At 50.0% G+C, this 24,166-nt stretch overlaps 10 protein-coding genes across 10 annotated transcripts; 5 read left to right on the top strand and 5 right to left on the bottom strand.

Moving 5' to 3' along the window:
• Positions 1–1,430: 1,430 nt before the first annotated feature.
• On the bottom strand, positions 1,431–2,933 carry N7443_000601 (ice-binding family protein; the record flags this gene model as incomplete). The annotated part of the gene is made up of 1 exon (XM_056880657.1): positions 1,431–2,933. The coding sequence occupies one exon, from the start codon at positions 2,931–2,933 to the stop codon at positions 1,431–1,433; it is 1,503 nt and encodes a 500-aa protein (XP_056745895.1).
• Positions 2,934–6,089: 3,156 nt separating this feature from the next.
• N7443_000600 (DNA-directed RNA polymerase core subunit RPC19) lies at positions 6,090–6,568 on the bottom strand (the record flags this gene model as incomplete). Its single annotated transcript, XM_056880656.1, has 2 exons — positions 6,090–6,392; positions 6,458–6,568. 2 exons carry the CDS (start codon positions 6,566–6,568, stop codon positions 6,090–6,092), a joined length of 414 nt encoding a protein of 137 aa, XP_056745894.1.
• A 2,295-nt stretch (positions 6,569–8,863) lies between these two features.
• Positions 8,864–10,258, top strand: N7443_000599 (uncharacterized protein; the record flags this gene model as incomplete). The annotated part of the gene is made up of 1 exon (XM_056880655.1): positions 8,864–10,258. One exon carries the CDS (start codon positions 8,864–8,866, stop codon positions 10,256–10,258), a length of 1,395 nt encoding a protein of 464 aa, XP_056745893.1.
• A 550-nt stretch (positions 10,259–10,808) lies between these two features.
• Positions 10,809–11,937, bottom strand: rrp36 (putative pre-rRNA processing protein; the record flags this gene model as incomplete). Its single annotated transcript, XM_056880654.1, has 2 exons — positions 10,809–11,732; positions 11,785–11,937. The coding sequence occupies 2 exons, from the start codon at positions 11,935–11,937 to the stop codon at positions 10,809–10,811; spliced, it is 1,077 nt and encodes a 358-aa protein (XP_056745892.1).
• Positions 11,938–12,397: 460 nt separating this feature from the next.
• N7443_000597 (NIF domain protein) lies at positions 12,398–14,203 on the top strand (the record flags this gene model as incomplete). The annotated part of the gene is made up of 1 exon (XM_056880653.1): positions 12,398–14,203. The coding sequence occupies one exon, from the start codon at positions 12,398–12,400 to the stop codon at positions 14,201–14,203; it is 1,806 nt and encodes a 601-aa protein (XP_056745891.1).
• A 438-nt stretch (positions 14,204–14,641) lies between these two features.
• On the top strand, positions 14,642–15,897 carry N7443_000596 (uncharacterized protein; the record flags this gene model as incomplete). Its single annotated transcript, XM_056880652.1, has 4 exons — positions 14,642–14,726; positions 14,790–14,851; positions 14,890–14,942; positions 14,994–15,897. 4 exons carry the CDS (start codon positions 14,642–14,644, stop codon positions 15,895–15,897), a joined length of 1,104 nt encoding a protein of 367 aa, XP_056745890.1.
• A 324-nt stretch (positions 15,898–16,221) lies between these two features.
• N7443_000595 (Calcineurin subunit B) lies at positions 16,222–16,923 on the top strand (the record flags this gene model as incomplete). The annotated part of the gene is made up of 1 exon (XM_056880651.1): positions 16,222–16,923. One exon carries the CDS (start codon positions 16,222–16,224, stop codon positions 16,921–16,923), a length of 702 nt encoding a protein of 233 aa, XP_056745889.1.
• A 1,242-nt stretch (positions 16,924–18,165) lies between these two features.
• Positions 18,166–19,744, bottom strand: N7443_000594 (putative translation elongation factor eEF-1 subunit gamma; the record flags this gene model as incomplete). The annotated part of the gene is made up of 3 exons (XM_056880650.1): positions 18,166–19,157; positions 19,470–19,665; positions 19,715–19,744. The coding sequence occupies 3 exons, from the start codon at positions 19,742–19,744 to the stop codon at positions 18,166–18,168; spliced, it is 1,218 nt and encodes a 405-aa protein (XP_056745888.1).
• A 188-nt stretch (positions 19,745–19,932) lies between these two features.
• N7443_000593 (mitochondrial 37S ribosomal protein uS9m) lies at positions 19,933–21,054 on the top strand (the record flags this gene model as incomplete). The annotated part of the gene is made up of 2 exons (XM_056880649.1): positions 19,933–20,902; positions 20,963–21,054. 2 exons carry the CDS (start codon positions 19,933–19,935, stop codon positions 21,052–21,054), a joined length of 1,062 nt encoding a protein of 353 aa, XP_056745887.1.
• A 938-nt stretch (positions 21,055–21,992) lies between these two features.
• On the bottom strand, positions 21,993–23,503 carry N7443_000592 (uncharacterized protein; the record flags this gene model as incomplete). Its single annotated transcript, XM_056880648.1, has 3 exons — positions 21,993–22,087; positions 22,145–22,411; positions 22,771–23,503. The coding sequence occupies 3 exons, from the start codon at positions 23,501–23,503 to the stop codon at positions 21,993–21,995; spliced, it is 1,095 nt and encodes a 364-aa protein (XP_056745886.1).
• Positions 23,504–24,166: the final 663 nt, after the last annotated feature.

The following is a 24,166-nucleotide window of genomic DNA, read 5'->3' as shown; positions in this document are numbered from 1 at the left end:
ACTGCAGATAAGACAGACTAGCAAGAATGATGTCTGGGATCACACCGTGAACTGAGATAGTAATATCCTTTTTGACAACTGACTTGGCTCCGAAAGCAGTCATCATTGCCCGCACAAGGCCTGCAGGCCCTTTGTCACCGAGTGCTAGTGTCTCTGCGGCGGCCGACCCAATCAAAGAGGCCAAGGCTGCGATCTTAATCAGGCTATTGCCAAAATTGAAGGATCTTTGTCGAGTTTCCCATGGTAGGGGCTATCGTGTCTGTCTTGGCTATGTTTAAAGGATATTCAAAGGTGAGCCGTTGAAAAAAAAAAAAAAGTCAACTGAAGATGTTGCGAGGTACTTCTGGTGGAGTGCGGTATGCTGCTTTGACCTCTTTGGCGATACGAGTAACCCCGAGGCCTGCATGAGACTATCACATAATTGACTTATCCGTCTCCCGTGTTGCCGTGTTGCCTACGACTGCCTATTCATCTACTCTTGAGTATATGTTCCGTGGTGTACATATCATTTCCAAAGCCACAATAATCCTTGAACTAAGCCCCGGGGCGCAAGGGAGATAGATTGGTTTTCGAGGTTGGCGCATGGTCTAAATCATCAAAGTAGACATACCCAACACATCTAGTACTACAATAGCCTCTAAATATCATATACCTTGATTGTCACGGCTTGATCTCAAATCCTAATTTCGAACTCGCTCAGCTGAATCCTGACCGCAGGGTCCATAACACTGCCGCGGTCCTCACGACCGTGGCGTGCTTACTCCGGAATGCACAAGTATTCAGAGAGAGATTACCAAAGCACTGATCCTCAATACGGTGGTTCATATCTTGCTCTTCGGAGCAAACATGTTTAATTTGTGATGGACTGGAGCTTCCTCTGTAAGACTTTCTAGATTGAACTCACTGGCTCACGAACTAGATTTGATAGAAGCACAAAGAACTCTGCGAGAGTCAAACTAGAAGAAATACTCATAGGAAACTGAAGGATCTATCCACAGATGTGGGTGGCTAAGCAAAAATGCATATGCCTACCTACGGTCACTTGAAACGCAGAACCTTTGGCCAATAGGCTTGGTCGGCGTCCATTAAGCAATAGAGCGAGCAGATAGGATGCCTGATCCGATTCTTGAGGAAGTGAGTACTGCATGCACATATGTACTAAACTGCGTATAACTCAAATTCCATTGATGTTTCGATCCCCAGCTATTAAGAAATTATTCTCCTATTCCGCCGTCGTGTTCCATTGCCATGGTAATGTTCAAAACGTGAAAAATGCCCACTTTGTATCACTATTTCTCGAATAAAATCAGATTATGATCTTAGCACGAAGGGGGTATTTCCCATACAAAGTCTGCCAGAATTGATCTCGAATGTGATGGAAATGGTACCAGTGCCAACGTCTTATCAAGATTCCCACCTCAACGGTCAGCCTAGAACGCACTGTTGTAGTCCTGGTTGTAGTCCTGGTTGTAGTCTTGGCTGTAGCCCTTGTTGTAGTCTTGGTTGTGGGGCTTGTTGTAGTCTTGGTTGTAGTCTTGGTTGTAGTCTTGGTTGTAGTCTTGGTTGTAGTCTTGGTTGTAGTCTTGGTTGTAGTCTTGGTTGTAGTCTTGGTTGTGGGGCTGGTTGTAGTCTTGGTTGTGGGGCTTGTTGTAGTCCTTGTTGTAGTCCTTGTTGTAGTCCTTGTTGTAGTCTTGGTTGTAGCCCTTGTTGTAGTCCTTGTTGTAGTCCTTGCTGTAGTCTTGGTTGTAGCCCTTGTTGTAGTCCTTGTTGTAGTCCTTGCTGTAGTCCTTGTTGTAGTCCTTGTTGTAGTCTTGGTTGTGGGGCTTGTGCGTATCAGTTGAGTACGGTGTCCATGCCGTGGTTGTGCATGGTGTGGACAAGGGAACGACATCGCTATGGCCATTATCGTTGCCATTGCCGCTACCGCTGTTGCCATTTCCATTTCCATTTCCGCTGCCGCTATTGCCGTTGCCGTTGCCGCTACCGTTTCCACTGGTGCCGTTACCACTGCCGTTTCCGCCGTTGCCACTACCGTTGCCGCTGTTGTTGCCACTACCGTTGCCGCTGTTGTTGCCGTTGCCGTTACCAGAGCCTCCGCTGCCGCCGCTGCCACCGCCTACAATGGGCACCGAAATGGGCCCTATAGGCACCGTAATGGGCCCTATTATAGGAAGCGTGATGATAGGCAGTGAAGTGGTAACGGTTGTTGTCGTGGTAGTAGTGGTTGGTGTAGTGGTCGTAGTAGATGATATCGGCGTTACACAACTCGGAAGGGTGATGGTGTTGGTATCCAGAGTCACTCCCCCGTTACGAGCAAGAAGACGTCCTTGAATTACTGCATTGGTGGTAGCCGAGATAGAAGTGAGTGCCAGGATGGTCCCAACAAAAGTACTTCCTGTTCCCAGGGTCGCAGAGCTTCCCACTTGCCAGAACACATTGCAAGGTTGAGCACCATTGATCAGGGTAACTCTGGAGGCGCTTCCAGTGATGAGAGTGGACGCTATTTGAAAGATCCAAACTGAATTTTGGTTTCCTTGACCGTCAAGCGTGAGAGTTCCAGTAAGGCCCAATGGGCCTGTAGACTTATATGTACCGGCAACAAGCGTCAGACCAACAAGATCTCCCGCCACGTTAAAGTTAGGAGCGCGGCCAGCGGCATCGTTGTATGCTGTCACTAGATCAGCTTGAGCTTGAAGTGCGTTCGCATCAGCAGCGTGGATTGTTCCGCCAGTCACAGTACCAGGAGGAAAGCCCGTGATAGCTGATCCTGGGGAGACTCCAACGTTACCACCATTAATAATTGATGGACCCGTATTGGTCACTGTGGTGCCCGCAAGAACAAGATAGGCTCCAGCAGTTCCAAGGCCAACTGCTTGTGCATTGCTGATGACAGAGAAGAGGAAGCCAGATGTAAGGGCCTTAAGGAGGAACATGATCTTCAAGATTATCACGATTGCAATGCGATTATTAGATTGAACTTCATATGCATTGGTGTTGGATACTGGAGGCGTTACTGTTTAAATACTTTCAGCTATGATTGTGAATGGCATTCTTCAATGTGACTTGAATTTTCCACAGCTCTGCCCCCTGTAGCGAATAGATCATGCTCACATACCTATACTTTCTCAATAAGGAGGCATACAACGTTCAACTATTCCAGTACACAAGTGACGCGCTACCGTTTTTTCCCGCTAGTATGAGTGCATTCGAGAGAATAGTGCATTTTATTTACAAAATTCAAACCGCTCTAATATGTAGCTTCCCTACTGCAATTTTCCACCTTATTCTGGTATAATTCTCGTACAGCTGTGGAAATCCTTAGAGAAATCTGGCTAATCTAGGAGCTAGGATATAGGTAGATTCTACTGACTGTATGTGATTACAATATTGTTAGTGTCAGAATATGGGAAACCCAAGACGTCTGAATATGACAGCACCGGAATGTGACAAAGTCCCAGAATGAAGGCAATTAGAATGAGATAACCCCCTCGGCATCCCGCCTGTCGCATCTAAAATTCTAATAAAAGCTCTTTAACTCGACTGTCTATACCCAAAATATAGGCAAAGAGCTGATAATCGCTCTTGTTTGGCGGGTGTATCAATATAAATAACGCCAGCTAAATCTTTTGATTCCCCTTTTTTTTGGGTGGGTTTCATTTAACTGTAGATAACAAACTCTATTAAAGTGATGCCATTAGAGTTTTTTTGTTTTTTTTTCAATCAGAATGTAGTAGAAAGATTGCAAACCACCCCAACTTGACAAGGTGGTAATATATTAAAGCCCAAGAATGAAAACAGCAGGAGGCTGATATAGGGGTCAGTTGAGCCAACGCTCCTTCATCGAAGCTTTATTCCAGCTAGAACCAGTGAGCCACCAACTATTGTCACATGCGAGAGAGATCCTGTGCCTGTCCAAAAGCGCATTCAATTGTTGAATGCCTCGAATGGCCTGAGACCAAATCATTATAATATCTTCTTATTGCGCGAGTATTGAGGGAGACTGCTTCATAAATCACCACGTCTGCTAAATCGCGTCCTTGAACATTGTCTTCACTTGCCATTATGTTAACGTGTTATCCGCCTTTGTTTGTTTTTCGCTCGTACTCTTGTTCTTATGTGGCGCTGTGGCTTTTAAGAAATGTCATTCCAAAGTACCACTTTATATTTATGAGCTACCAAACTCTGTCCTTAGAATGGCTAGAGTCCCTAGAGCGGGAATAATTATAGAGCCTATTAAAATAGCATATTAAATACAAGAGATTGTACAAGACTACAGTATAATATTGATAGTATGGGGTTATAAAACACCAGAGAGTGAAGATAAACGAGGGTTGAAAATGTGACACATGTAGGAGCTATGTGGCACATACAGCCACCTATCAATTTCACGGCGTACTTCTGTGATGCAACTGAAATTTCAGGAATGGGCTGGAGACACCTCTCCAGCAGCACCGTAGAATACCATGATGCACACTGGCAAAATCTAAACTTGATCTACTTGAAAGAAGCCATTAAGAAGAAGAATAGAGGTCAGTACGTTAATTCTACATCCCTGCCGCCAGTCCAATGACATCTTGCTGAATATGTGTTATGAAGCTGGGCCCAGCTTTCTCCACTCAATGTGACAGCTGTCGAACCCACGCTTATTGAGGCATTGCACTATCCCTCCAACGGTCGGAATGTAAATAGCTTGGCGGACAAAAACTATGTTAGAGCCCGTTCAGCTCTATTGCCAGAAGAATTTAATATTTGACTGGGATATCTCCGAGCTAATCCTAAAGTGGTGTGATACAATGTCGTTGGAGTTGAAGAGCCAGCCCCCATTCCCCAACGAATAGCCGGGGCCCTCCCCACCTTTGACCAAACACGGCACGCAGCTCAATTCATTCTGCTAGTACGAGTCGCAGGTAAACATTATGTCTTGCGTTGTTTCCCACTGACGCGCTACTCCAGATAGGTGGAGGTCGACTCCGTTCCCATTGCTATCCTCACAATCATACTTGCAACGCGGTGATTATTTTTTTCTCCGGTTGCACTCAACTCCTCAAAAGGAAGGCCGATCTCGCCTGCAATATCCAAGGTTCAAAGGTAAAGCACGACGGAAATGGATGGCTTTGCGGCCCATTCGCGTCTTCTTTGTAGCAACAGCAGGGCTGTTAATAGTATCATACTAAATGTCATGGATCGGTTCCACAACTCGGCATACAAAGATCTTGCAGACAACTTTTAGCATGACCAAAGACAGACTCTGATGGATTCAGCCCGGTATTGTAAGGATTGTGGAAGTATGGTGGCAGGGTTCGGCATTCCAAAATAAACTTGAGGATGAATTCATCGTGACATCTCCATTTGAAAAGCAGGCCAATGTTGAGTCTGCACCAGTGAAATATCAAGATTCACAGCAATCTATCCAGTGGACCAACCTACCACTTTTCGACTTATCTTGGATGATTGATATCTGGATTGAACATTATATCGGATGAAGACGTCGGGTTCATCCAGGAGGAACAGTTCCACCTATGAAGACATAAATTTGGTTTCTCAAGCGGATGGTCGCAGCAAATATAGGCACGCTAGCGCTGGGGTTGTATTGTTTGTATTCTTCGGTAGTGTGCTCTCTAGCGCCAAGGTCGATATAGGTGAACTCAAGGGGATAAAAGAAAGGCTCGGCTTAATACAACAATCGGATATTTTACGGTACAGGCCCAAGAAATCGGCGCCATTATGAGACTATGTGAAAAGTAGCCTAGCGTTCCTGGGCACTAGGGTTCGAGAAACAATGGAAGAGTGTAGATCGTGACACCGATTTCTGGAAGCACTGTACCTTCTCATAAACCTGCCATCGTTCAAGACTATATCGGGATGATTAGACATCGCCCTCCAGGGCTTTTTTTAAACACCAATCTCAAGAATCACGATATCATCAAGAGTATATGCATTCTCATAATAATACCATAGTACCGTATCATCAATAGTTCGGTACTCAACACAAAACATGTCAAAAAGAAAAGGTAAGAAATCTAGCTCAACTAACGCCAAAAAAGAACCCACATGCAGACCCCTCAGCCTAAGACACTCACACTCAAAAACTAAGCCTCCATGCGATTCCCACGCTCAGCATTAAACGAATCCCTCTCCTCCGTGAACTTCTCAGTAACAACATCGCACAAATCGATCAAATCGTTGAACCCCTTCTCCAGCGCCTCCAGCGCAGTCGTAGAGTCCGTAGTCTGGATACGGAGATGCATCTTCGCGTCAGACGGGTGGGGAATAGTATAACCGCAGAACTCGACAGCGGGGTTCTTCATAATGGCGTAACGGAGGGCGTTGCCCATTGTGTGGCCTTCACCTTCGAATTGGAAGGAGGCAGCTGTTTCGGAGGAGCCGGGGAGCTAGATAGGGAAATACATTAGAGGCCTGGGTCTCGGGTGATAGATGAGAGGGTGGGGGTACGTACCACGACGATGCGCTTCTCGTCTAGAAGGATGGGATCGGTGGTTTCGGGCTCGGCGTCCACCATGGACTGGTCGTTTTCTTGCGGGTCTTGGGAGTGGATTGAGCCTGGCATAGTGTCGGTGTCGCGTGAGTCGTGGCGGTTCTGGTTTGGGTGGCCTGGTATAGTGTGTAGTGGTGCGGCTTCTTGGTAGGGACTCGGACACTGTGGTGTGATGTGACGTCGAGTGGAAGAGTGTGCAGTGACTAGAAGCAAGAATAGAACGCAATGCAATGCCCGCAAAGACTTTCGACGATCTCGAAAAAAAAGTGGGTTATCGATAGCAGCTCACCGCTTACCGGTTACAGAGGGTGTCTATGAGTGAGCTACAAAAATCGGTTTTGGGCCCCGATTCTTCAAGAAAAACAGATCGTCTCCGTGGCGCAATTGGTTAGCGCGTCTGACTGTTAATCAGGAGGTTGGAAGTTCGAGCCTTCCCGGGGACGTCATTTTTTGTCATTTCTTTTTTTTTTTTTTTTTCTTCATCCTAGTCTACCATGCTGCAATTGGAAATGGAAATAATCATTGAATTAACTAATTTTGAAAGTCTGTATTTTTGTGTCTTTATGGGACCTCGTAGAATTGTTTGAGCAAGGGGGATGTTGTGCAGAGACAGAGTGGGTGGCTACCATGTGCTGTGGGAATTACAAGTTCAGGAGAGATGCAAACCACCTGAATCCCACCATTGGAATAGTATGACTATCTGACAGCTTACATGCGCCAGTCAGGTGTGGCAAGCTATCTTTCCATCCTCAATTGAGTCTTGGTGGCGTATCTGACACCTGCCACAATACGTTAGTTTTCGACGGGTCTGGCACTATTAGACGCTAATTATCGAATGTTTTGAGGCGAAAAATAAAATTATGTTCTATCGAAGCTTGCGCCGGGCTCCAAGGAAAGTGGCTATACGGGTTGTCCCAAAGGGGAAATTTGCTTTCACACGCGGATCGAGATCACTTGGATCGGGGGATCGGGGGGGATCGGGGAATCGGGGATCGGGGACTGGCAAAAGTAGGTTTTGTCTCTGAATGATAAATAGAAACAGAAGGTGTTCCACGGGATACGAGTCCTCCGGTTCCTGAGAAGCTTGATGTGTGAAGGGTACGCTAAGACACTAAAACAATAGTCTGTTTGCCCAGACGCAAACTCCGCCGAATTTAATTTAATTCTCGGATGCCCGGGTCAAAATCTTATCTCATCAAGTCATATCGGTGCCTTGCGCCCAAAGCGGAACGTTGCCTGTCCATACCTAGTCCTCCATACCTGCGATTCCTAGACTGTTTCCCCGAGTGCACAGATCTCTTGAATACGAACACCAACACCCGGTAACATGAGGCCCCGGAGCCAATAGTGAGGGCCAGCGCACTGCCGGTTTCTGAATCTGCTTCAGGGCACATGGTTAGTGTGCGGTCGGCAGAGGGTTCCGTGCATTAGTGACTGGAACTACCCACGACCTGGGCATGATCCACACGGGGCCATGCGGTGCGTGTCCTTGGTTCCGGGGCGTGCGTGGTCTGTGGTGCGTGGTCTGTGATCTGTGTAATCTGTACGGTGTAGGTCTATCAACCTAAGCGCCGTGTTTGACAGCATGCCGCACCGTGAGTCGCTGTCACGATATGTGACGGGATCAGTTGGGGATAGGCGCAGATCGAGGTCAAGGCTTTCGAGTCCAGTCGATCACAACCCCAGAGGGCGTCCAGCCACCCAGGGTCGCGGGTGGTCTGTGGTTGTAGTTAGTGTGATCAGTGTGGTTAACTTGGTTAGTGAGGGGCGAGTGCGTTGGGAAGGGCTGAACTTGGTAGTAAAAGTCCGGGTCGAAGTGGATTGCAGCCCCTGATATCTCCCAGATGATGGATCAATCATCTTTGGGGCAGTGGCATGGACGAACCTGGCTCGTGCCCAAGGGGGTGGACATGGGGGATTTAGAAACACTGGTGTGAGAAAAAGAAACACGCTGTGTCTCAGTTGGGGTAATTCTGATAATTCTGATACGCTCGGCGCCGCCTGTTTTGCGTCTTGTGTTTGAGTCTTGATCCACTGAACTCTCGACTCCACGTATTCGGTACTTGCAGTTCCCCCATTAACCACCTGCTACTTCAAGTACTGGCTACTTCTCTTTCGCACCCCCCTTCTGGGCCCAGAACTTGAACCCCCTGTATATTTTGTCCGGTCTATTTTTCCTTTGATCTTGTCACACTTTCTGGCCCCCTCTTGGTCTTTTTTTTGATTATTTTGTTTCCCTTGACGATCTCTCTTTCTCTCCCTCGCCAACCGCCAGCCGCCAACTTGAGCCTCGCTCATACACATTCGTTCATGCGCCACTACTAAGTATTGGGCTTCTATTCCCAGGGAGTTCCACCCCGGTATATCATGTCGACCGCAGTCGCACCCGCGATGGCTCCATTACCTTCACCACATACCACCCGTGATCCCAGCCCGAAGAACTGCCCGACCTTGGCCCATCCGCCCGCCCCGGCGAATTCCTCTCCCTCGCGTATGTCTATCGGCTCGCAAGATGGGGCCTCGAAAGGTACTCCGGAGAACCGCGATCAGCCGTCTCCCTCCGGCAGTACGGGTCCCAGAATCACTGTCAAGAAAGAGCCGCCTTCGTCGCCGCGCATGGGGGGTAGCCGACCCCGGCCGCGCAAGTTGGACCTTTCGACCAGTCTGCCCTCCTCGAGCGGTCTGTCGGTGCGCCCTCCGAATGGGCCTATGACCGCCCGCGATGGAGTTCGTATGCAGGACGTCGGTCTGGCATGTCTGTCGCCCGGCTTCCAAACCCACGATCCGATGATGCGAGAGCAACTTCAGCGCAGTTTGTCAGTACGCGACCAGCAGCGATCAATAATCGAGGCGCGACTACAAAGGTCCGCCAAGGATGAGGGTCCCGGCGGTACCAAGCCATCAGAATCAGGCTTCATGGGTATGCCCAAGAGTGGGAAGCGTCGAGCCCCGCCTGGTCTATCGATCGTTCCTCCCTCAGCGTCGCAGTTCGCCAACGAGCGTGTGATCCAGTCGGCGCCGCTAAACCAGACCTTCACGGGCCGATATCAACCACAGCCATTGACACGGCACATTGTCAACCAGAGCCCGACTCTAGGCTCAACCTCGCATATGCACCAGTTCCCCGCTACGCAAACGAACAACCGTCTTCCTCCTCTTTCCGATGTCTTTGGACAGGACGCATTGGGTACCCGGGATCGCGATCCCAACCGTCCTGGTCTGTACCCGAATAACTCAAGCAACAACTCTTCGCAGTCCAACCTGGCCCCCATGCCTTCTCCTGGACTCCCCAGCAGCATGTCTCACACGCCCAGTCGACCTCGTGAGTATCATTCAGCCGAAGAGGCGGTGCAAGAAATGTCCGGTGGACGGGAAGAGCTGCTTCCTCGGATTGTGCACTATGGAGGCCACCAACCACCCACGCCGCCTTCACCACAAATCATTCACGCTGCTCCCAAAACGGCTCCTCTGGCCAGTGAGGCAATGCCACCCAGTGCACCCCTTGCTCCTACATTCGGTTTCGGTTCTACGGAATCCACCGCGCGTCGTCGCTCGCGAAATGAATACGAGCACGACAATGGAAGCCCGCCCCTGGGTCATGGCCCTAATTCTTACCGCCCGAATCCCGCTGCGAGCGCAGGCCCCAATGCAGTGCCTTATGGTCCCTTCGGAGCTGGAAGAGACTCCCCCGAGACCCAGCGACGAAAGAAGGAAGAATTCCTAGGCCTTTGTGCTCGTGCTTGGGACCTATTCCACTCGTGAAGTTCCGTATCGCATTGGAAACATATATTTCCCACGCAGTCCTGGTAGAACCAACCATTATCTGTTCCGGTCTGTGCAGGGAGCCTGTTAAGTACGGGGCATCTTGCCCTACTTATGACAAGGACACCGGAGCGGCTGGTATATATCCGCCCGCTGTCCTCAGCCCGAGGCCCAATTCAATAGGCTCTCGAGCATAATACCTCTACCTTACCTCTACCCCGCACTCATCTTGATGATTTGAGTCCCCTCTATGACATTGATGTTCATATCTCATCGACACGACAGTGTTGCGCCCATCGGGCTCAAGAAAAACTCTCTTCGAAGCTTGCATTGATATAGTTTGGCGTTTGGCGGTTCTGTCTTGCTTTTTGACCCAATATACCTTTCTGGAAGTTGCTTTGTGGGACTTAGCATTTGTGAACCCGGTTCTTTTCTTCTACTTCGACTTTCTTTGACCTCGACCCCATACACCCTGCTTAATGTAGTCACATAATCCATTGAACCCGTTCAATTCTCGCATGAAATCACATCTGAAATGCAAATTGGGTATCTAATCAAGCCGTCTGCGCTTACGAGGTCCACCACCACCGCCACCTCCAAACCCAGACCCGGAATCCTCAGCCCCCCTTCTCTCCCAAGGCATCTCCTTCTTCTCCTTAGACGAAATCTTCTTCCTCCTCCGCTCCAAAGCCCTAGCCCGATCCCTCGATCCCATCTCCTCGTATTTCTTCTGCATAACCTGCTTCTTCAAATCCGAATTCTTCAAGAAATAAGGCGTACTCTTCTTGCCCTCCCTCAACATCTGCTTCTCCTTCTGCTTATGCTCCATCTGCACATTCCTCTCCCTCTTCCGATTTTCCATACTCTTCATCCGATCACTCGCGGACAATATCTGCTTCTTTAACGCCTCCTTCTGCCTTGGGTCCTTCGTCCGCGCCATCTCAGCCTTCATCTCCTTCAATTCGGACAACCTATAGTCATCCAGGAAAGCATACGCCTTGTCCGCGAGTTCTGGGTTTTTCCCTTTACCCGAATATCCCATGACAGCTGCATCGAAGCGCGGATCCCGCGCTTTGGCGTGCGATGGAGGCTCGACGACAACTAGTCTGCGGGAGACAGCGCGCTTGGATGATTGTTCCATGGGCGCATGCTTGTTGGCACGCGCGGCTTTCTTATCCTTTTTATCCTTTTTATCTTTGGATTCGGTTTTCTCGGCAGCGAGGCGCTTTTGTTCGCGGGCTTCGAGAATGCGGGCGCGGATGTCATCGAGTGGTGAAGCCTCTTCTTTGGAAGACTTCTCTTTGCGCTTTTTGGGGCCCATTGAAGCTTGGGCTTTGGCGAGTGCACCGAAAGAAATGTTGCTTAAAGAGGTTTTGATGTCGTCGTTTTCATCTTCTGAGGATTCTTCATCTTCGGCCGCGCTGTTTGAGCCGTCTGAGTTGTCATCTTCTGGGGCGTTGGATTGTTCCGAGCCCTTGGTCGGAATATTAGTGAAGATTCTGTAAAATCACTATTAGAAATCGTACCTCCTCAGATTGGGACTCGGCATCGGAGTCTCCCTCTTCTTCGCCTTCATCCTGAGAGACTTCCTCGGCAGCGTCAGACTGCTCCGAGTAGATATCGTCCTCATCAGCAGGCCGTGCCCGCACACGACGGTTCAGCATATCGGAAATAGCCATATTGAGTCGTTGTTGAACTCTGCAAATCAGCGGAGCCGCGAAAAAGAAAAATATTGCCAACGCAGGCGGTGAGGCGATAACGGGCTGATTAGGTATTTTTTTCCCGATTGCGCATCAACATCGGACTTCAATGTCGCGCTGGACTCGGACTTCTTTACCGTGCATTTCACTCTCTCGTCCGACCTTCACGACCTACTGTTATGTTACCATAGGACAGGTGGGCAATTTTCTGTTTTGCGCTGAGATTTCTATCCAACCACGGCCACTAACCGCTGATTGATAGGCTAGCCCTTCGGTCTCTAATTCTGTTAACCGGTCTGATTGCACAACGTTCAAGCTGCCTCGAACAAAAAGACTTAAGCGCGCGGCTTCCGCCGCGGGGCTTCCTGCGCCGCCGGATCGAGGCTCTCAAGGACCCTACCGTGCTGCGGCGCATAACGCTGTGAATGTCCCGATGAGCATGAACGGAAATAATTTGCCGGGGTGGTCGGTGCCGCCTCTTTATACTGGTGGATATAATGAACAGGGTGTGGAGGAGCATAATGCGCCGGCCAATGCGCCGGTCAATGGGTATTTAGCGCCTGCTCCCAACCCAGGCCTACCAGTGTCTCAGTTGCCGCCTATGCCTCCGCCTACTTTTGGCGCATACAATGTCCCATGGGCATACCCGAGCAACATTCCCGAAAATGGTCCTAAGGGAACGGTACCGCCTATGCCTTTCCTTAACACAGGATTCTTTAATCCCGCAATGGGCATGCCCCCTCCGTTTCCCATGATGCCTTTCAACGCCATGCTTCCCTTCCAGGGTGCGCAGTCCATGAGCACAATAGCCTCACCTCGGAGAGCAAGATCCGGGACGCCACCCGTGATGATACCTGTCCCTGAAAAGGCCTACTTGAAGACGGCATCAAAAGTCCCGCGAAGACGCAACTCTCCTCGACCTCTCCTGATCATCCTCGACCTAAATGGTACTCTCATTCTCCGCAAACACAAGAGGTTACCACCCAGCTTCGCCCGGCGCTCCGGTCTCGGCGAGTTTCTAGAAGAGTTAGTAAGGAAACATTCCGTAATGGTGTGGTCCAGCTCAAAACCTCAAACCGTCAACGCCATCTGCGAGAGACTCTTCCCAGGCGACAAAGCAAATGCGCTCGTGGCGCAATGGGGACGAGATAAATTCGGCCTCACGAGCGCACAATACAACTCAAAACTTCAAGTCTACAAAGAACTTCACAAGGTCTGGAAAGACCGCAAAGTCCAATCCGCATACCCGGGGAACAACCCCACAGACAGCGAATTCCCCCCAGGTCACTGCTGGGACCAAAGTAACACGATCCTAATCGACGATAGCAAACTCAAAGCTCTCAGCGAACCATACAATATCCTCGAAATCCCCGAATTCATAAATAACCCCTCCATCGACGAATCAACACTTTTCAAAAAAGTCCTCGCTAGACTCGAATACCTCTCCTACTACGACGACGTGAGCAAGGTATTCCGTGAATGGAACGAGCAGGCTACGAACGAGAAATGCTCTATCCTCGAAACACACCTGCCTCATCTTAAAGAAGATTGTCCTGTCGAAGTCTATGATGATGAAGACGGCGGGGTCAGTTTACGCCAGATCTCTCCGGGCAAGCAGGCTCGCGCTAAGGAAACACTGGCACTATCACAGAATACTGTCCAAGAGGGAATCAAACCAGAAGGGAAGAAAAAGGCGATACGCGCCTCCCAGAAGGAGCGCAAGAGGCTTGCAAAAGCGAGGGAGGCAGCGCTGGCGGCTGCCAATGCCAATAACAATGCCGATGCCAACGCTGATCCCGAAGTTGAAGCCAAGGTCCCAGCAGCCCCAGCTTCTAACGAGACTGCGGTCTCAAAAGATCCAACTCCCAATCCCAACCCCAACCCCGACAAGAAAAAGAAGAAAAAGAGAAAGAAGGGAAAGAAAGAAAAGCTCCCCGAACCAGAAGTCAGTTCTGAACCGACTGGTTCACGGTCTAATATCCGCCCACAGGGCCGTGCAGAGGTAACAGAGCCGACAGAGAGTTTGGAGATGATCCCGGCCGTGGAACATGAGCCTAGACCTATCGATTCCTCCGATCTGGTCATTAACTCCATCGAGGCAAATTCTATCTCTCAACCTTCAAGAGATCTTTCAAAGGATACACCCCTTTCTTCCCGCCCGCGCTCACCGTCTTCCGCATCCGATACTGGATCTAATAACTCGTTGTTAGATCGGTTGGAGGAGGGACTTGGTTTTCCGAGGTAGTGAGGCTTGGTCTTGAAGCGATACCCGATTGTTTCTGAATGGGGTTTCTCTGGAGTTTGGAGGGTTTGTCTCTGCGTGTGGATGTATTCAATGTTCCCATGTTTTAACATGTTATTTCTACCTGTTTATTTTATTTTTTATGGATACTCCCGAAGACAAACGTTCAATTGATACCATTTTGCACTATCCATAAAACCACGCTCTTCTGAATGTTGAAATTTTCGTGGGGATAAAAACGGGGTCTCTGAAATGAGTATAAATCCATCAGCCCAGTGCCGGAGTCGATGTAGGTTGTCGGCCAATCTGACTGCCCATCTGAGCGCTTACAGAGTCACCTGATGGCGGACCTGAAGACGTGCCCCCCGCCTTTAGCTGAGAGTCAATTGACGGCCTTTGTCATTAAGTACTAACTACAAACGAGGCACGTTTATTTCCATCATGGCATCGACATCATTCGATGGCGACAACTACGCGCTCCAGGTTGGGGATAATAGTGGCTCGATAGAATTCCACCTGCCTCTGGGTAAGTCAGGAAAGGACAAGTGACAAGGTCAGAGTCGACTGCTAACGCTATATGCTACCTCAGAGCGACCAGAAACTCCACCCAGCCCTTTATCAACTGTCCCATTCTCTCGCGATCCAGACTTTGTCAGTCGTGACACACTTGATCTGATATGATATATAAGAAAAACTCGGTCCCGGGGTCGAGGATAGCGCTTGTTGGCCTTGGCGGTGTTGGGTAAGTGTGGAGCGGCTCTTGCATACATAGTCTTCAACTCATAATTCGAAGGAAATCGCAACTTGCCATCGAATACTCGTATCAAGTCCGATCCAAATCGCCAGACACATGGATTTTCTGGGTCCATGCGAGCAACGCAACCCGGTTCGAACAAAGTTTCCGGGACATTGCGAACCGAATCAGAATTCCGGGTCGTCAAGATCCTAAAGCTAATATATTCGAACTCGTCGAAGACCGGCTCCAGGATGAGAAGATAGGAAGATGGATCTGTATCCTTGATAATATCGATGACGATCAGCTTCTTGGTTCGAATAGAGATGCGACAAAAGGCCTAACGTACGTCTCGAACAAACCACTGCTGCAGTACGTTCCTAGAAGCCTAAATGGGTCTATTATTATCACGAGTCGGACTAGAGAGGTTGCGCTGAAAATCGTCGACTACAAGGACCTTATTAAGGTTGAACCTATGGAAAAGGCCGAAGCGCTAGAGCTTCTGCAAAGAAAGCTTGAACAATCAGTCGAAAGTCAAGACAGTCAACAGTTAGTGACCGTGTTAGAGTTTATGCCGCTAGCGATCGTACAGGCGGCTAGCTATATTCGCAACCGGGCGCCTCGCTATTCGGTATCGCAATACCTAGCTGATTTCCAAGGAAGTGATCGTGAAGCAATAAAGCTTCTAAAGAGAGAAGCGGGTCACTTTTACCGAGATTGGGAGGCAAAGAATTCAATTCTTATAACGTGGCACCTATCATTCGATCATATTCGTCGCATAAAACCATCTGCGACGAATTTGCTTTCTCTTATGAGCTTTTTCGATCTGCCAGGGATACCAGAGAATCTTATCCAGTATCATCCTAGGCCTGACTACCCTCTAAGCTTAGAGGTTCGAAGTGACTCTAGTGACGGGGGAAATCCGAGCCTGGTACAAGCCCCGATTTCGAAGATGACGTTATGACACTAAGGAACTATTCATTTATATCTGTCAGTGAGAATAGCAGTCTCTTTTTAATGCATCGGCTAGTGCGACTGACAACGCACGCGTGGTTGAAATCTCATGGAGAAATAGACCAATGGAAGGATCAATTCATTAGCACCCTATGCGGAGAATTTCCTATCGTGAAATACGAAAATTGGGAGAGGTGCAGGCAGATTTTTCCTCATATCAAATCTGCAATATCAGCGGCCGATATCACCTAAGGGTCTACTACAATGGGCTATATTGCTTTACAGAGGTGCATGATATGCGACGAGAAGCGGTAACATTGCAGATGCCATAGAAATGGCATCAAAATCAAGGAAGGAGATAGTGAGGCTATATGCATCAGATGAAGTGATCATTGCTAGCACTACGATGCTAGCCATGGCGTACTCGCGCGAAGGGAACTGGGATCAGACCGAGCAGCTTTATATGCAGGTGATAGAGTCTCTCAAGACGAAGCTTGGCGAGGACCATCCCAACACGCTGGCGAGTATAGGCAACCTAGCATTGGTGTACCTTGCCCAGGGCCGGTGGCAACAGGCCGAGCAGCTCCAAGTGCAAGTGATGCAGGCTCGCAAGACGAAGGTTGGCGAGGATCACCCTGACACGCTGGCGAGTATGGGCAACCTAGCATCGACGTATCGGAACCAGGGCCGGTGGCAGCAGGCCGAACAGCTCCAAGTGCAAGTGATACAGGCTTGCAAGACGAAGCTTGGCGAGGACCACCCCGACACGCTGGCGAGTATGGGTAACCTAGCATCAACGTACTATAGCCAGGGCCGGTGGCAGCAGACCGAGCAGCTCCAAGTGCAGGTGATGGAAACCCACAAGACGAAGCTTGGCGAGGATCACCTCATTACGCTAACGAGTATGGGCAATCTCGCTATCACCTGGAAAGACTTTAGGCCAGGACACCAAAGCCATCTATCTGCTACGAGATTGCTCAAGCAAGCTGGAGCAAACAATCGGCCTGAATCATCCGTTAACTTTGTCTTGTTCTGAGCTATTGCTGCAATGGGAAACTGAGGGCCTAAATGGGAATGCCTAGATAAGCTCGGTCTTTGAATGGGACATTTGTACGTCTGAGTTTCCATTAAATATGACATCTTTCCAAACCCATCCTTCCTACAATAGATTGATTTGGTGCGCCCAACTCGAAAGGAATTGACCTAACCACTTTATTGAAGGTTGCTGCTAAGAGATTGAGGACTAGGAGGAGGATGTTTGTCAACAAGCTAGCCAAGGGGTAGGCTTGAGAAAGATTCATAAGAGCAAAGGGGTGAGACTGATTTCGATCCATCCTGTAGCCGATACTAAGAGTTTGCTTTCAATGTTAGGATCATCCCGTTATCCCTGCCTCTATGTCCTGAGCCAAAAGCCTCATCAAACAGAGTTAACTGCAAGCCCTGCAACTTTGTTCTTGGGCGGAAAGATGCATGAGATGAGCTTTAGATGAAATTCTTGGTGGTACGATCTTGTCACCGGCCCTCCCTGTCTGACAGGCACACCCTATTCATAATCATCTAGGAACTTTTTCTGAAAACGCAAGCGCTACTGCAGGTGGACGGAACTTGGAAAGCGTCCTCAACCGGCTGAAGCATATGTGATGTCAAGAATGTTCTCCCTGCGGCTATAGCTGTATATATTTTCCCCTGACACTGACTTACAAATGATCCACCTCGTAAAGTATGATTCCAAGTTGCTATTGAATGGGTATGCTGAAGGTTTTAAGCCATATCTCGCCTCCAATGCTTCATTAGCTGACAATGAATTAGCTTCCAAGGTTCCAAGGTTTCTATGCAATGAATGGTACGGGACTTGATCGACGCACGGGCCACATCTCAAATGCAAGCTCTGCACGTGGGCAAAGCATGAGCAGAGTCTGGATGCCCACCCTGTCCAAATAAGATCACGGCATAATTTTGGGTTTACAATTACGGACACAGAAAACAGATTATTCATAAACACTCGGGACAATGCCCAAGAGCTTTATTCATTGCCAGATCTAAAGCTAGCAGCGACAAGCATCCAATTTAACTAGACTGCAAGTCGATCATCTCGCATCACATTTCATAACCGTGAACGTGAACCACATCGGCGCGTAAGAAGAAAGTTTTATCCTCCGCAAGGAGAGAGAAAAGAGGGGAAGCCGAGACCAGCGATCAAAAGACCAGTCCCAGTCCGGCAGCCCGGGGTATTTGAAGATGGGGGTCGGAAAAGGGGTGAGGAACCGGCCGCACACGCTTATTTGAAGACGTGACCGTCAGCGGAGGGAAGCTCCTTGCCATCAACGACGAGGGAGGTGTCCCAGGCCCAGATGTCCTCGATGTACTTGCGGTCAGCCTCGGAGTTGGGGTCGAGCTTGGTGAAGGAGTAGGACTCGTGGTCGGGGGCGACATCGAAAGCGGGGGCAGCCTCCTGGCCGCGGACGAGGAAGACACCCTCAATAACGCAGGCGTAGTTGGCACCGAAGACGTGCTGGCAACCGAAGAGGTACTTGCGGGAAGCCTCAAGACGGGCGTGGAAGCCACCGATCAGGTTGTTGGCCATGAAGGTGAGCTTAAGCTCGTCGTTGTACTTGTAGGCGACCTTCCAGAGGGAGTACTCCTCGGGCTTGTACTCCTTCCAGAACCAGGGCATGGCGACGGTGCGGGTGTCCTCGTTGGAGTACTGGCGCTTCCACTCATCGAGGATGAGGGTGGGCTTGCCAAGGGCCTCAAGGGGGTGCTTGGGCTTGGGGGCGGGGGCAGCCTCGGGCTCAGCGGCGGCAGCGGGGGCAGCAGCCTTGGGCTTCTCCTCCTTCTTGGGAGCAACGTACTTGATAACCTCCTCGGTGAACTTGGCCTCGTAGACGGCCTTGAAGTCAGCCTGGTTAACAATGGTGTTGTACCAGCGGGTGACGGCGGGGTTGGCCTGACGGAACTTCTTGTCCAGGACGGTGGCAAAGGCACGGGTCAGGAGGGAAGCAGTGAAGATATCAGCGAGAGTGATACGCTCGCCAACGAGGTAGGTGTTGGCAGTCAGGTGAGTCTCAAGGACAGCGATCTTGGCAACAGCGACCTTGGCGACCTCATCGACGGTCTTCTTGTTGTAGGGATCGAGACCGAGGAGAGGGCGGTACCAGGCACCGAGGCTGGGGATGACCTCGCTGTTGGCGAAGGACATCCAGCTCACGATGGAGGCATAGTCCTGCTTGGTCTTGCCGAGAAGGGTAGTCTTCTCGTTCTGGGAGGTGACTATAAAACCAAAACAGGTTAGTGATGGTCTTGACAGGTGGATCCAAAACAAATCATGCAATCATGGAAGCCAAAGGAAGAATGTGATCCAAAAAAAGGGGAAAACAGTCCATGCCCAAAATTTTTCACCCGAAGCGGGGTACTTCAATTTTTTTTTGCTCTTGGGTCAGAAGTTTGTCATTCTCAACACTGTTGTTATGACAGGGATAACTTGTATATCATCATGAAAAGAGAGGCGGCCGGCGAGGAATTGTCGAATTGCAAAACGGAAAAAAATAAAAAATCCAAACAAAACACTTGTCATTAACGTACCATAGATGGCAATGGCAATAGCCTCGGAGAGGTTGAAGCCGTTGGCACCCTCGAAGGCAGGGATCTTGCCGAGGGGCTGGACCTTGCGGTACTCAGGGCCAGAGTTCTTAGCAGCGTTTGCCTCAGTCTTGACCAAGTCCAACTCCAGGCCGTTGTGCTTGGCAGCGACCAGGGTGGCGATGGTACGACCGTTGTCCTGAGAGGAGTCAGAAGAGATCGTAGATGTTCAAAGAACGAGAACATACAGGGAGACCGTAGAGCTTTCCGAAGGCCATTTTGAAAGCAAGGGGGGAAGAATGAAAGGATGGAGAGAAGAGAAAGGAGGAGAGGGGCAAGTAGAAATTTTGTGGGAATGGGGGGAATTCGGTCTTCGGAGTAACTGATAATGCTGGGTCACGTGCCGGGAAAAACAGCGTGCCGAAAGTCGAACTTCGCTCATCTGTGCAGACGACAAATGATCACCATGGCTCGGCCCACGTATGGCATTGTCCAGGCAATGCTGTCCCTGAGACTGTATTCGCCCTCCTCCTATCGATTGGCAGCTCCTGCCCTCCGAAGACAGACCCGTGGCTATGCGACAGAGCCCGAAAATACCACCGGGGAGATGCAATCATCGACGGAATTGCCTTCCACCGACCCTCTTCCCACGGAGTCCCTTGCGACTGAGTCCTCTGCGACCGATGCCTCTTTGACTCAGCCCCCTTCAGCAGCTCCTCCGGCAGAGGCTCCCCCATCCGAAATCCCTCGAGTCGTGAAAGCCGCGCCGCAGATCGACTTTGCCAAATTCACAGCTCAGCCCGCCCGAATCATCCCAGCCTCACCATCATACTTCTCCGGAAGCCCCCGGTTCATCGACAACGTGTTGATGCTGGAGTCACTGCAAGCCAAGTACGCCTCGCTCCCCATAGTAGGTGCCGGTGAGGCGCCGCGCATGGCCTGGTTCAAGCTGGCCCAATTCCGAGACTTTGTGGGCGAGCCCGTGCCGATGAAGAAATACAAATCACTGCTCAAGATTCTGCAGCGGTTGAACCGCATCCAGCCCGAGATGGTGCCCCAGGAGGTGCGCTCTCATCTGGGCAAATTCCTGCGTCCCGGTAACCCATACGCCCAGCAGAACGTGCCTCGCACCGTGGACGAGAACGGTCGGGCTCGTGCGAAGGGCAAGCGTAAGGAGTCGACCGCCGTTGTGCAGTTGGTTGAGGGTGAAGGTGAGATCATGGTCAATGGCAAGTCGCTTGTCGAGATGTTCCAGCGAGTGCATGATCGTGAGAGTGCCCTGTGGGCTCTGCGGAGTACCCAGCGGATGGACAAGTATAATGCCTGGATTACGGTCAAGGGTGGTGGTGTGACTGGCCAGGCGGAGGCTATTACTTTGGCGATTGCGCGGGCGTTGCTGGTGCACGAGCCGGCTTTGAAGCCTGCTTTGCGGAAAGGTGAGCTTTTCCCAATTTCCCAATTTCATTCTTCAGACTGTCACTAACAAAACTTTCTAGCTGGTGTCATTACTGTCGATGCTCGTCGCGTGGAGAGAAAGAAGCCGGGTCACGTCAAGGCCCGCAAGATGCCCACTTGGGTCAAGCGTTGAAAATGGAATTTTGTCGAGCGCTTTTCTTTATCAATCATGTATTATTTTACCATCCATGGCGGGTCGCCATGCCTGTTCTATATCCTGTACTCAATGCATATGGGGCCTTCATTCAATCAATTGTGTATCTACAGTAATATTGGAATTTAGTGAACACTATCCACTAACATAAGATTAATGGTCGTCGTTGAAGTGCTCTTCAGGACTCCATGTAGAAGCTGAGATATACCCTCGAATTAAAAATGTTTCTACTTAGGTAGGCTTGGAGGCCTGTGACCAGTACTTGAACTGTAACGACACTATGGATGTATACTGTAGTTAGTGCTGCATAGACTGACTATTTATTCCAGACACAAGCCCTAGACTCCAGCCACAGACAAATCCAACTATGCAAGTCACACGACTAGACACATCCGCTCCTCTCCCGAAGCCCTAGAATATTTTTTATAACCGCCCAGATACAAGAATAGGAAAAAAGAGAAAAAAAAAAAAGCAAAAGAGACGTATCCCCTAACACAAAAATACGAAAATTTTTATTCACAGGTCGTTAATCGTAAAGGAACAATAGCGCGAGGCTAGGTCACGTCAGGAGGAGGGAGGGAAAGCGGCTGAAGCCGCGGAACCAAAATTCAGCCCCGGAGACGGGATAGAAAGTCAAAATGAGACTCGATCAGGAAGATCACGATCACGATCACGATCGTCACATGGGATGACCAGTGGGTTGGTTCCTGGGTCGAATGTCACATTGGAGCCCGATTGGCGGGGCGCTAGTAGGCAATAGCCTCGCTGAGGCGGGTATCTTTGCTTACTTCCGCGGCCAATGGTGTTGGGCCCCTCAATCGCGTATGGTTCAAGCCCGATAGTATAGTGGGCTATGAACCGAAGCTGTGCGAGTTCATTTCTGCTGGAGAAGGATGTTGGTGGAGTGGAGAGGGCTTTCATGGTCTTTGGGCTGCTGTGGCTGGTTCAGGCACCGTCTGGGCACGGAGAAGATCCGGTCTGCTCTCCATTAGATCAAGGCATTGGCCCAAGACTATTGAAGAGGGGTATGTTAGATTCGGAAATTTGACAGTGTTTGGAATAATCTTACCACATAGGATCTCTTCTTCCCAGATGCCCATCTGATAATCGACTAAGCCGTGTTGTTCTAGTTGGTCACAGAGCTGGATTAGGTCTTTGCCCATTTCCTCCATGCGCTCTCGACTCAATAAACTTGTTTGTGCAGGCTGATGACCCGTCGAAACCAGATCTTGCGTCATGTCTTTCTGTTTTTGACATACCGCCAGCCAAGATAGATTGAAATGATTCCAGAGCTGTAGGCGGTGCTCATACTGGAGATGGTCGTCGCGCAGGATTCCTATGTATCACAAAGGCAATTAGTCTTCTGTCCCCCACCAGCCCGTCAAATATGTCAGATGATGCTTGCATGACGCGTGCCTGCAGGCAGAGCAACAGAAAATAAAAAAAAAAAAAAAAATAAAAACTGGAATATAACATGGGGAAACAAACGAGAGGGTCCAGTCCAAAGTGCGATGCTGGTACAACTAAGTGTCTAGATGCAATCAATAATCCAGCTTTATCAAGCTTGAGTATTCCAACTGCATAGAGATGAATCTTGGTAATGGACGCCAAATTATAGACATCAAAAACAGACCCAAAGCATCAAAAAACACCAAAACCAATCAAATCAAGCAAATAAGAAGAATTAGAACTTACCAAGATCCCGGGCATTAGTCACAAGCCACTCGGAAATTTCCAACAGCGATCGGCTGGCATCAACCAATCGCCCAGCGCGGGTATGGTCAAAAGTGCCGCGCAGAGCCTGTTGGTACTGCGAGAAAGCCTCATCGACCGACTGCTCAGTAAGGTCCTGTCTCGGGCCATCCTGGCCCAAAGGTGGATCCAACCGACCCTGACCGATTGGTGAAAAATCAGACATAGCGGGAAAAGGCTGTGAAGTGGATGAACGTGGCATGGGACCAGGTTGATTATATGGCACACCTGCATTCAGATAAGGCGAGAGGCCATGGACCCCGGCAGGCGCATCTTCGGGGGCGAAATACTGTGGAACGGCAAAAGTGTTCGACAGGGCTTCAATCGCTGCAGACTGCCGTGTCTGGTACTGTGGAACAGCCTCGAAGGGTCCTGGTGCTGGACCCTGCTGACCGAAGCCGTACAGCATGGCCGACTCGTACGGCACGAACTGCTCTCGTCGCCGGCTTTGGCTCTGGCTCAGGTTCTGGCCCTGGCCTTGGGCCTGTCGAAACCCGTACACGTTCGAGACGTCTTGGAAGCCTGTATTTCCGTAGTCGTAGGACATTGCTCGCTCGGCCTGCGATATCCCCGTTGGGTCTCCACGTGGCGCCTCCAACTGATCGGTTGCACGGCTGCCATTGCCAGATCGTGCCATCAACCGCTCTTGCTGCTTCATGCGTTGGTCGCCATCCATTAGGCTGTCCCACACGGACCTGCGTGGATCGTGAGCCCAATGAGTGGGGGGCAGCGGTGGACTTGCGTAGGAGGCCAGCTTGAGGGCTCTCCACGGTTTGATATGTTGTAGGTGATTGACACACGAAAATTAAGTTCAGGTCCTTGGGGTTTGTCGTGAAGAGAGTATGGATAACAAGTATGTTCAGCGTTTGTCCAAGTGTTGCCGAGTGTTGTTAAGTGTTGCCGAGTGTTGTTAAGTGTTGCCCAGTATCAGATCTGACAGCCGGGAAATGCAAGGATAATGGGATTTTAGGGCTAGGATCAAGACCAGCAGTGGAGGCACGGCTCCATATATAGAAACAGAAGCGTGATGGAAGTCCCAGCACTGTGGATAGCCCTAGTGATTTGCAAAAGCCAGAAAGGGCCAGAAAAGAGAGAGAATATGACGGATCTGATGCGTGAGAAAGATGACGCTAGAAAAAGGGAGGGAGCTGAACATACCAGTGACACATCCCAGGAGCTAGAACCTTAGCTTAGGGCCTGGGGCACGATCTCAACCGGGTACCTGGGAACGGGCTTAGTATTTGAGACTATGTACTTGGGGATGGCGCTAGCCCGCCGATCGATGTGATCTACGCCTAAACTCGTTCGGGCCTGTACAGTACTTGTGCGATCGCCCGGG

This window comes from Penicillium atrosanguineum (genome assembly GCF_028827265.1).
Source record: "Penicillium atrosanguineum strain IBT 20685 chromosome Unknown utg000001l_segment0_segment0, whole genome shotgun sequence".
Taxonomy (NCBI): Eukaryota; Fungi; Ascomycota; class Eurotiomycetes; order Eurotiales; family Aspergillaceae; genus Penicillium; species Penicillium atrosanguineum.
The sequence above is the reverse complement of the archived record's forward strand: the minus strand, read 5'-3'. Positions and strand labels throughout refer to the sequence as shown.